This window comes from Acyrthosiphon pisum, chromosome A1 (genome assembly GCF_005508785.2).
Source record: "Acyrthosiphon pisum isolate AL4f chromosome A1, pea_aphid_22Mar2018_4r6ur, whole genome shotgun sequence".
NCBI lineage: Eukaryota > Metazoa > Arthropoda > Insecta > Hemiptera > Aphididae > Acyrthosiphon > Acyrthosiphon pisum.
The window spans coordinates 116,379,727-116,392,525 of NC_042494.1; the positions used below are offsets into that span (position 1 = coordinate 116,379,727).

General features: G+C 27.8%; 2 protein-coding genes across 4 annotated transcripts in view; one reads left to right on the top strand and one right to left on the bottom strand.

Moving 5' to 3' along the window:
- LOC100570154 (putative leucine-rich repeat-containing protein DDB_G0290503) overlaps positions 1-5,958 on the bottom strand; it is a 15,543-nt gene extending 9,585 nt beyond the window's left edge. Inside the window, exons 1-5 of the mRNA XM_003243971.4 lie at positions 5,537-5,958; positions 4,357-4,447; positions 3,861-3,998; positions 3,683-3,790; positions 2,312-2,506 (exon numbers count right to left, since the gene is read on the bottom strand). Coding sequence (XP_003244019.1) covers positions 2,312-2,506; positions 3,683-3,790; positions 3,861-3,998; positions 4,357-4,447; positions 5,537-5,668 — 664 coding nt within the window. The 5' untranslated portion in view covers positions 5,669-5,958. The remainder of the gene's footprint in view (positions 1-2,311; positions 2,507-3,682; positions 3,791-3,860; positions 3,999-4,356; positions 4,448-5,536) is intronic.
- Positions 5,959-9,888: 3,930 nt separating this feature from the next.
- LOC100161363 (V-type proton ATPase 116 kDa subunit a) overlaps positions 9,889-12,799 on the top strand; it is a 77,588-nt gene continuing 74,677 nt past the window's right edge. For 2 of the 3 annotated variants that reach the window (XM_029488099.1, XM_029488101.1), the window contains exon 1: positions 9,889-10,448. The gene's annotated coding sequence lies outside the window, so the exon portion shown is untranslated. The remainder of the gene's footprint in view (positions 10,449-12,799) is intronic. The other variant, XM_029488100.1, reaches the window with a different exon arrangement.

Below are 12,799 nucleotides of genomic sequence, written 5' to 3' on the forward strand. Positions count from 1 at the left end.
AAACTAAAAAAACTCAAAAACTGAAAATGTCCGTAAACAACTCAAACAGAGTCAAAATATTTTCAAAATTGTATGGTGTATAGGAAATACTAATATAAACATTCAGTAAAATTTTCATAATCTACAGTTCTTCGTTTTTGAAATTACAACAAAATAAGGAAATCGCTACATGCGAAATCGAGTGAATATCCAATGTTGTAAAAATTTGAATTTCAAACGATCATAAAAATTTAATTTGACTTTCTTATAGATGTTTTTTGTTTGATAAAGGTATATAATCTTATAAAGAATCTTGTATTACATTTTAAAATCTTAGATTTAAAAAGAAAAATTTTTCCGAATTCTTAACTCAAAATAATTTGCTAATTTTTGTGATTGTTCCATATTTTGTCAATTTTTGAACTTTAAATGCTTATAAAAAAAAACTGTGACTAAGGATTTTTAATATTTTTCATCTGCTTTTGAAACAATATACTAAAAGCCTTTTATTAAATTTTCAAGCTTTTTTAATCAACAAAAAAAATTATATTGATATTTTTAGAAAAAAAACTAAAAAAAAATGAAAACTGATAATGTCTGTAAAGAGCTCAAAATATTTTGAAAATGTTATGGTGTATAGAAAATGCTAATATAAACATTCAGTCAAAATTTCATGTATCTATGGTCATTTTTTTTTTTCACAAAAAAAAAAATTAAAAAAAAAATAAAAATAAAACACACATCATTGTAAAATCAATACATTCATCGTTCCATTTAGAATCTAAAAAAATATATGAAATTAAAAATTGAATGTGTCAATCAAAAAAGTAATAACTTATAAATTATCAACAATAAAAATTGTAACAATACATTTTTTATCAAAAATTTTGTTTTGCAATGACATCAAATATATGTAAAAAAAATTCAAAACTATTCAAAATAATGGTCACTTCAATAATACTATCATAAATCCTTTTAAAAAACCTATTTGAAACTTATATATTATTAAACCTAATAATAAAACTGATCTTACACAAAAATCACTTTTTAAAAGAGTCTAATTAATATTTATTTACAAATACTCATCTATGGCACTTAAATTCTAATCTCACAAACAGTTATCTTGGGTTAATCAAGACTGTAAGCTAACCTGGGCCCAGGAAATTGAACCTAAATGACTCAATATAAATTCTCGATTACGCCAACTAGATACATTCATAATACAAATATTCAATAAACACACCAACATTTACACTTAATTGCTCATCAATAATCCCTAATTAAGAGAATGCTACACAGATATTTGTTGTCTCCGTCTTACAACTCCATAACATACCAAATTTACGCTCAGCAGATCACGTTTAACTCAGTTAAAAATTAGAGTGAATCGACTTATTATGAAACTTGATGGTAAGAACATTATCTGTTTTTATGTGAGCTTTTTATGAGTTAATATTTTTAGTAAGTTATGTGTACATAATTTTGTGTAAATTAAAAATCCCCATAACCCACTTAAAAACTGAATTATCATTAAAAACCCATGTACAAACACAGATGTAGTTACCATCAAGTTTCATAAAAGGTCAATTTTAATTTTTAAACTAACGGAGCTAAACGTGTTCTCCTGGGCGTAAATTTGCTATATTACACACTTCTAAGACTAAGACAACAAATTGCTGTGTAGTCCTCTTAAATGGGCGTATGTGGTATCCAGCTATGTGGAGAAATGCAATAAAATCCTAGAAACTCGTCCAGTTGTTTCAAACAAAAATGGTATCATTGTTTCTATTTATATTATAATAATTAAATACAATTACTAATAGGTATAATAATTACAGTTTTTGGCAAAAATTAGTTCAGCCTATCATATTACCAATAGTAAAATTAATTAATTTGTAGAAATTTAAATATATCATAAAATATACTTAGTGATATTGATTGATAGACTATCTCCGCTCAGAGTTAATTTTTGTATGCAATTATTAATCATTGTATTCAAATTTAACATATTCATTATAGCTACCTACTCAATGATTAGGTATACTCAACAATAACAAACCTCAATACATATTCAGCAGAGTTTTCATATTATAATGTAAAAAAATACTTATTGATTATATAAATACAATTTAAAAATTGTATGCAAGACCTTTTAATAACATTAAATATAATTTTTTTTGTGTATATTTGTATTTTGCAATCAATTATTCTAATAGTGTAATAAATAATAATTTTTACACTCATATTAAACATCATGGTTATTTACTAGATACAACCTTATCGGTAATTAACATATAATAATTTTTTTTTATAGTTATTATTTATAAATTACCACACTGGCGCTGATACTCCACGACTGTCCTTTGACCTTCAGATTCATTGATCAACAAATTTTTACGAAGATTATCAATTTCTGCTTCTGCTTGCATTTTAAATTCAGACAATTCTTTTTCTAATCTATTTACTTCACTACGCCTCATTTCATACAGAGCTTGCAACGTTTCATAATTAGCTTCATTTGACATTCCTAAAAAAATAAGAAAATTTTAAATATTAAAATTCAATATCAATTTTTTGATATTTTATTTAAATCTAATAGCAGTGTTGGATGAATTACTTTTGAAAAGTAATAAAATTATGTTACTTGTTACATTAAATATTTTTATTTAAATTATATTCTCATTACCAGACATAATCATTAATCATGATACGTTACTTTTATATTTAAAAAGGAGATGCTACAAATAAAGTAACTTTTTTAAAAATTAATTACAAAATCTGTCTATAATGACTAATGAGTAGAAGGTATACTATTAATTATTATATAAATTGTATAATTATTAATTCCTAGGATCTTTAATATGTAATATTGTTGATTATTATTTAAAACTTTCGGAATCGTGAATAAATTGCATTCATTTTTAATTTTGTTATACGCTCTACATTCATAACTTTGAAAAACGTTGAAAAATAGGTCTACTTAGGACTTTGAACAGATAATTTTTTCTTTACTCGGTAGTCAGAAAAACTATATATGTAAACTTTCAATGAATAGTCTTAACATAGACGCAACAAGTGACATTTTTCTGAGGAGGGGGGCTAGAATTGTATCAGCAGCACAGACACAGGTAATTTATATTTTAAACTAAAATATGATTAAAACATTGGGGGGGGGGGGGCAAACCCCCATAGCCCCCTCCTACTTCTGCCTATAGTCTTATCAAAGCTCCACTCAAAATTGTATCAGTAACAACACCCAACCTTTTAATTATAAATATAAAATGTCTTTAACCATTTAATTTCAGTAATACTTAACTTAAAATATTAAAGTAGTAGCTAACTACGGGCTACTCAAATTTCAACTATGCAGCCAAAAATTAAGGAGCAGTTAGGTGTCATCTAGATGCTCCATAGTTAGGTATTAGCGTATTACCTAAGTGATTTTAAGTGTACCTTAAGTGTCAGACTATGCACAAGACCCTACATATTATAAGAATTCAATAATTATCACATTTTATTAACATTGTGATAACTTCATTGCAACTCATTAATAACACATTATTATTGTACTTTGTGAGACAATAATATATTGATGTTATTATTCTATGTACAAGCAATTTTGTGTTTATAGTATTGAACATTGGACAAAAGAGGATTGAAATTTGTAGTATTATATGTTTAAGAAATATTTAAATGGTGTTACCTTCATAAACATACTGTTTGCTAACATTTTGTGCAGCATCATTAGATGTGATATGTTTATCACTATTAACTTGAGGATTGTATTGTGGTATGGGTGATGGATACGAGCCTAAAATTACAAATAAATGAATTATCAATATATTATTAAATCAATCAGTGATTGTTATTTATCATATTACCATCTTTATGGAAATCAGGTTGAAAATTTGTATTCATATAATGTTGTAAGTGTTGAAAGGCTGGGTTAGAAAGTATTGATGCTTTTTTTCTCTTTGTTTTATGAATAGATTCAGACAGACTTTCATTACTTTCCAGCTCTGAAAAATATGATTTACAATGCCATAAATATATATTTCAATTAAAGTGAAGAATAATGTATCACACATGGTTGCCAAGTAACAGAATATAGGCTTACAGAACATTAACAAAAACTATTCAAAAAAAAATATGAATTATAGATAATTTTATTTATTTATTTGATTAATCAATTGTTTCCACATACCAAATGTTTTTTACAAATTTAGATAATTTTAATACAAAGTATCAAATTGTGTCTTATTTACCTTTGACTAAGATCTCAAATAATTAATTTATATAGGTAGGTACTTAATCAGTACCTAAATAAATTATTGACATAGGCATTAATTATAATGCCCAAATAAAATTTTTAATTACCCTCTCCAGAAGCATCACTACAATGGCTTGAACTAATAACACTCATATTAGCTCCACTTTCATTAAAAACTTCATCCAATTCTATTTTGAGCTGAAACAAAATTAAACATTTTAACTGTTCTAGAAGTAGCTATATACATTAAAAAATACTACACACTATTATTTTAAGATTGTTGCATTTTAAGATTCGTTGCATCGAAAATTAATTTTACAATAAAAATATATTTTTATGGTGAATCACACCATTGCAGTATCAATATGTTATTACTAATATATATATATATATATATATTCCCAGACACATGTGTCATCTTAGGTACATTTGTTCTATATTATCATGGAGTCCTGACATCCTTTATTATAACTATATTTTTATTACTTTACAAAATTTATAATACTAATTCTCCGGCCTGCTACATGTGCCAAAATAGTTGTGTTTAAACCCTTGTTCCGTGTGATACTACCAGACACCAAGCCATAGGTAAAGTAAAATATATTATATTAAAATTGTTTTGTTGGTACACATTAAATTATACTCGGTATAACTAAGTGTTTGATCTAATTTAACATCAAAATATTCTCCTGATCCGCCGTTATTTATTAATCTGACACTGATACAATGTTCATAGATAGACAACATATTATAGTTACTACCATGTAACATAAATGGTGGAAACATCAAATAAAGATAAAAATTAATATTTTAGACTCAGTTTTAGATTTGTATATTCCAGTAATTTGTCTATATACAAATTAAGTATAGATAATACCTATTAAATTTAAGACGTATTTTAATGTTATAATATATATTAACAACTTTATAAGACAATTTGTAGATAGTACATATTTAAGACTTTTTACAAGTCGTGATATTCCCATGTTCAGTGGATTTCCAAGGTATATAGGCACATTTGAAATTTGACAAACCTGTTATAAAATTTAACATACTATTATATTACTACTATGCTAATTTGATAAGGATTTACTAATTTGTGGAACATAAAGTATTTGATTTTTGATAGTATTTTACACAATTAAAACTAAAAATAATGTAAACAATCATTTACAATTTCAAATAACAACCTAGGCATTGTAATTTTACAAAATATATAAGCAGTGGGTACAAAAGCTTATGGAAACTGGAAAGGTTATGGGAACCTATAATTTAAAATAACTGTACCTCTTGATCGAGTCTCTGTACATCCAAATGATCTTCATTGTCATCTTGGAAGTTATTGTTCACCTGAATACTAGCCAAATCAGAGCCCTGAAATATGCTCTGACCGGGATTTTCGTGTTCGAAATTATTCATTTTTTATTTTATGAATGCTAAGACTCAATCACTGTTTGAAATTGCATTATATGTACAATTGCCGATGTACGATGTATTGATAAGTAGCATAGTGTCAATTTATTATTGATGTATAGGTACTGTTTAGTATAATATTTTAAAGCAATTTTCAACTGCAATGCGAAGTAAAAAACCAAATCCTGTCGAAAAGGAAAGTATCATAGACGGTATGTTTCTATAGGTTTATGCCGAAATGGGTTTATCGAAAATAATATAAGAAAATAGAAATAATAATAACTATACTAATTTATTAGTAACAACTAACGTTATCAGTTTATCACGATCAACATAATATTATTATGTCAATAATGGCGGGAAAACAAGTAGAAGAGGAATTATAGGAGGTGTATGCTGGTCCACAAAGATACAAAATTTGTATTTAATACACCATCATATTGCCAATAGTACATATTTAGTACCACGTAGTAATAATATATTATTATTAATTATTATACTACTTTATTAAAAATAAACAATAATCATTTATAAATTAATATTGATAATTATTATAGCTGCCCAGGGGTGGACCCAGAGGGGAGAGGGGGTTTGGGAGGTAAGCTGACCCACATTTTTTTCCCCTGTTAAATGTGGCCCCTCGAAATGGCAAACTACATAAACATTTTTTTATTTGAAAAAAATATGTACTGTGGCGGATTCAGGAGAAGGTCACGTGCCCCCTGCAAATTTTTTGTCGACAATTTTTTATGTAACTACGAGTATCATATAAATGAAAAATTCAGTTAATATAAGAATAATACTACCACCTTTTTATTATTATCATTATTGTTTAAAAATGATAATATATTATGTATTATTATTAAAATTAAAATTATACAATTTATATTGCCCCCCCCCCCCCCTATAAAAATGTTGATGATCTGCTATTATGATGTAGGGGTATATACAGCCGTGAAGACTAAGTATTGAAGTAAAATAGCGCGCACGAAATCGTGCTTAAATTTATTAACTTATCTAATATATCAAAATTTAAAAAAACATGGATATAAAAATATGCTAGATATATTATTTAAGATTTTATAAAGTTGACAATTAACATAGATGAAATTGATATAGAAGTGGAATACCGTTCAATATATCTAGTTTACCAACCAGTGTATGACAAAACTATTGAAACTGGAGTAACTGGACCTTTAAAATCAAATGAAGTATTAAAGTTCATGATATCACGAGACACGGTTTTTTCGTATCCAAATTTGTAGGTATACTTAGTATAAAATATTTTATACACTTCCAGTCAGCAGTGCAACTGCAGAAAGAAGTTTTAACCGTCTAAAACTTCTCAAAAAATGCATTCACTCAACTATGACTGAAGACCGGCTATCAAATTTGGTAATATTTAGCATAGAAAGCAACATAGTTCAAACCATTGATTTTGATAACGTAAAAGTACATTTGCATTAATGAAAAAGCGTAGAAAATAATTGTAATGTTCTAATTCTTTAATATTATTTTCATAGTTCAAACCATTGATTTCGATAACGTAAAAGTACATTTGCACTAATGAAAAAGCGCAGAAAATAATTGTAATGTTCTAGTTCTTTACTATTATTTTAATGTAGGTATTATAAAATATCAATTTTATAAATGTATTATTTTTGACTTTTGTGTTGTATTAGAATTTAGAACCACCTCCTATATATCTTGTGAAATTGAAATCAGTAATTGAAAACTAAAATAAAATAAATATACTGCTAATACGTAATAATAATAAATATGTATACCACTTCTAATGATTTAAATATTTCAAGTAAATTGTTAAATCGAATATAAATTTTAATGCAACAAATAAAAATAAAAATAAATTAAATATAGCTTTAATACTAAAGCTTGTGACTAAATTTTACGTTTTGCTTAAAAATGTATTATGACTCATGTAATATAGTTATATTGAATGTTGGTATCAAAATGTGATATAAATAACTAATAAGGTAAATCGCAAGCGCATTAGGCGACTTTTTAATACCAAGTTGGTTGAAATGTCTACACAGTGGCCTCTCGTAAGTAAGGCAGACCCATAGTTATAAAATCCTGGGTACACCACTGTAGCTACCTATTAACTATTAATTATTATTATTTATTTTATTCAGGAATGTTTTCCATTAGTAAAAGGTTGCAAAATCAACGATAAAAACCACGAAAACGTGCAACTCTTATAACATTAAAATTGATTTATATGGATAATGGATACATGGAAAACAAAATCCTTTAAAGGAGCACAACACAAAAAAAAAATTATTTAAATTATTTTTAAATGTTAAATTATTGTAACTATGGCTATATGAAATGATTTGATGAAAATCCGATGCAAAAAAAATTATTACTTTAAGATTTAAGAGGATGTCAGCGCACTATTCGTTTTCTCTCTCTGGCCCACGCGCAACATAGACAAAACGCATTTACGCAAAGTAATCTTTTCTATGTGTTTAAGTAATCTTAGAGTAAAGTTATTACAAAAAAGATGGAGAATAATATTTTTGAGGGAATGACATATCTATTTTATATTTTATTATTATTTGATTTTGTATTCAACTTTCAAAACAAACAAAAAATGCTGTAAATTTAAATGAAGTTTAAATAATTGTTTTAAAACAATATTTAGACAAATCGATTTGTCATTCCCTCAAAAATATTATTCTCTATCTTTTTTGTAATGGGTGACTTTACTCTAAGATTACTTAAACGCATAAAAAAATGATTTTGCGTAAATGTGTTTTGTCTTTGTTGCGTGTGAGCCAGAGAGAGAAAACAGATAGTGCGCTGACAGCCTCTTAATATCGACTGGGGTGTGGAAAGTTAATCTTCAACGAATATTTTGTGTGCGCAGTATTCTGTATAATTAAACCTATACGAAAATCGACAAAACTCGTGTATCAACAATCAATTATTATTATTTTTATACACCTACCTATAATAATAATAATACCACATTACCACGGACACTAAGATAGAATCATAGAACAATAGAATGGAGTAATATACTGGAAACGAACTGGTGGGCAGGTGACGGGAAGCCGGGCCCGCTTATAGTAATGAGTAGGCCTCGGCGGGAGGAGATGGGGCAAGTACGAATCTAGACCTACATATATTCATTGTATAAACTATTATACAATGAATATAGGTAGGTTTAGATTCGCACTTGCCCCATCCCCTCCCGTCCATGCCTATTCAAAACCTTGAATAGCCCGGTGAATGGTTATTACTTATTAGGCTTTTGTTCCCAGTCCATTCTATCTCAGTCCGTGCCTAATAATTGTAGACCTAGCTATTATAAACTGGTTACCTCCCGGATTGCCGATTTAAATATTTATTATAATATATTGATGTTAAAACAATGGAAAATAAAATAATTGTATTGATATGGTTTCATATAAGAATAAAATATAATAAGTGATTATGTTAAAAACATTTTACTAAAACTATAAAAAAGAATATTCTATATATAATATTCATGTTTACGAGTTATTATAATACTTATTTAAACGATAAGATGAAAATAAAGTAATAGTTCATTTTTTAAAATGTTTGTACTTTGGGTAGTCGGGTAGTTGAGTATTGGGACTGGGGAGTGATGGTTAAGGGCTTGAAAAGACCCCTGTCCCTGTGAACTGCGATAAATGTATGCCTAATGCCCATTGCCTAATCAATGCCCATGAGTGCCGCACTGCCGCCGTGCCGGCGCCGGCTCAGTTCGCCGGTATTGTTTTATCACAATTCACGAAAGGGTTGATCAAACTTTTTTGTTGTCTGATGTGCACAACCTGTCCGCATTAATTACCTAGTGATAAAAGTCTATACAATCGTTCGTACATAGTATAATATATAAAATTCTATTATATACAACTACTACTACTACGACCACCACAACTACTACTACTACTACTACTACTACTACTACTACTACTACTACTACTACTACTACTACTATTACTACAACAACTACTACTACTACTACTACTACTACTACTACTACTACTATACTATTACTACTATTACTACAACAGCTCACTATCTACAGGTCGTAGTGTGGGTTCCTCTCACGTATTAAATACGCATACACAAACATTCATACATATATATATATATATATATATATGTATGTGTGTGTGTGTTGTATATTATATACGAAAAATTATTATTATCATTATTATTATTATGTACGTTACCTGTGTACATAATATTTTTTCACGTTTCATTTCAAGTTAGTGTGTTCGTTTCGTAGGTAGTCCGTGTGCCGTGCCGTGCTGTACGTCTGTAGAATGATTGGATCATTTTTTAATTTTTCATTATTATTACCTACATTTTTATTTAAATAGTGAGTAACCGAAATAGTTTTTGTGCGTTTTGGTGTATAATTTATATTATATATCTTGTATTGTTATCTGGTATCCTAAAGTCCAATGGAAAGAATATCTGAATATGACTGATACCTTTGATGTCTATGCTTGGTGTACCCGACAATCAATCGGACTTCTGTCCTAGCGGCTGACGTGCATCTATTGCCCTAAAACCCTCTATGTTTGAATATTTTTCAAGTGATCGATGCCATGAAACACTCAACCTAATTGGTACTCGGCAGTTTAAAATAAATCAAATTTTTGAAAAGTTATCGTACTTTAAACCCATTACATGTACAACGTACAACGTGTAGCAACGTGAAATTACGTGGAAAAAATAAACGTCTTAGTCAGTTTTCAAGAAGATAGCCATCATAAATATTACGGTAAGAACATACTACAATACCTATGTTATATTTTCATAATTATTATTCTGTGTATGGTTTCTTATTTTCCAAAATGTAATTTCTTTTTCAAACTGTTAAACATAATTTAAATATTTTGTTAATTAAAAACTAATTAAGTACCATACCTTCCTATGTAATAAATATTTTTTATTTTATCTATTCTTGGAAATGATGTAAATCATATTACACACTTAGATTAATTAAAAGATAATTCATTAATCAATATACATGTACATATATTCTATGTGGTAGATTGGTATAAGGTGACAATGTTATCTAGAACTGTCGGTAGTTCAAAACTCAGTGCCACCTAATCTATAGTATTATAATAGTGTAGAATGCTATAGAAAACTATTGAAACTTATGCTATCCTAGTTAAGCAACAGTAAACATTGGTAGAAAATTGACTGTTGTACTAAATAATCTTATAGTTTAATTAGTACCTACTTATAAAAAAAATTTACACATTAGGTTACTTAAAATAATATTTTACCTAATTATATCCTCTCAGATATTAAATAATTATAGGTATCTCTTTTCATTTTAATTTACATTTTAAAGTTAAATTAAATCTTTAATTTTAATTTATTATTTAAGTTTATCCTATCTAACTTTTAAATGTTCACCTACCTACATATCTAGTATAATAAGCTTCAGTTAGGTATTTTTTTTAGCCAGAATGCATTACTTCATCACATTAAAGAGAAAATAGTTGAATTTTTAAGAAGAAACTTGGATTTTTTACCTGTTGGATTGGAATATTCATTAATGTAACATTATAATATTCCTAGGTACCTATGTATTTTCTTAACATTTATAACCATAGTGGCATGTCCAGCACATAATAATTGGGTATGCCTGTTTTGTTCTATGATCTGTGAAAAACTACATAGGAAAGATTTGTTCTAGCAAATGGGGAGTGAATTTTTGGGTTTCAAATGTTGGTTGTCGTCCTAGCTGTAACATGGTTTATTCTTTTGTTTAAAGAATATTTAAAAATCAAATCATTTTTAACAATATTGATTAAATACAAGGGGTAATATAGTAGGAAATATAAACTCTGCTCAGTCTTTATTTTTTATGGACTTTTGAGAGAAACAACTTTAAAACTAACAAAATTATAAAATAAAAATACAAAATAATTTCAATTTACAGTGTAAAGGACATTTGTCTATTTTTTGTTTTTGAAAGCTCATAAATCACAGTACTAGGATAATTTATCAATGTGGACTACTTAATTCTCTTTCTATTGATAATATTGCAGTATTATGAAGACGCTATATTTATTATTATATTTAATATATAAGTATGTATTTAATATTTAATTTATTATTTAACAACATTTTTAAAACATTATCAGTGAAAATGGCATCGTACATTTTACCTTGTCGTGAGCGTAGATATTAAAGATATTAAAGATATTAAAGATCTTTAATGGTCGAGAGACAACATTTTGACAATGGACAAACCTTACAATCTGATCCATAACAGATCAAGTTCTATAGATAATATTATCTATGTGTATAATTTATATAACCTGATATTTTTATGATAGTAATATTCAATAATATATTTTAATAAAGACATTTTTATTTGAGATAAAAACCTAAATGTCTAATAAAAATTGAGCAGGCCCGTGCCTAGTCGCTCTATCCTGTAAAATTGCCACTGTATAGCCATATGTAACTAATTATTATAACCATATAGGCAGGCGCAGATCCTGTTGTAGGGGGGGGGGGGTGCAAGGGTAGTCCCTTGGCATTGAGTTCCTATCTTCTGAATATTAAGCACTTTAATTTTGAGGACTTAAAAAGAGTCTTTCCATCAGGATGGAGTGAACAGAATACAAGACCTTAACCTCAGCAGGTGGAGACTCGTTTGCGCACAAAATTGTGAACAATGAAAATCAGCTTGTAGGTCCAGTCTGGGTGTCTTAGGCGGATCCCACACAACTAAACGAGACAGGACAGTATACTCTTAAACTTTAAAGCATAACAATTATTTTCAATTGTGGTTTCCCTTCAATTGTCATCTATCATTGACGTTATAATTGTTATTTCTTTGCTCAGCGCTCTCAAAATACCTACCTGAGTTGTGTTGGACAAACTTTAATCTCAATCAAACGCTTACCAATAAATAATAAATATTTAACTTACAATTATTATAATGACTCAATGTTGTAAAAGTGATTGTAATTGTAACTAAAATTTTTTTTTTTTATCTTAAAAATTGTGAATAAAGGCCTGCTAAGGAAGCTATCCTAAATTAAATAGCTCAGGAACATTTTTAAACCCATCAGTCTATGATACAAGATTCTGATTGAGAGGACG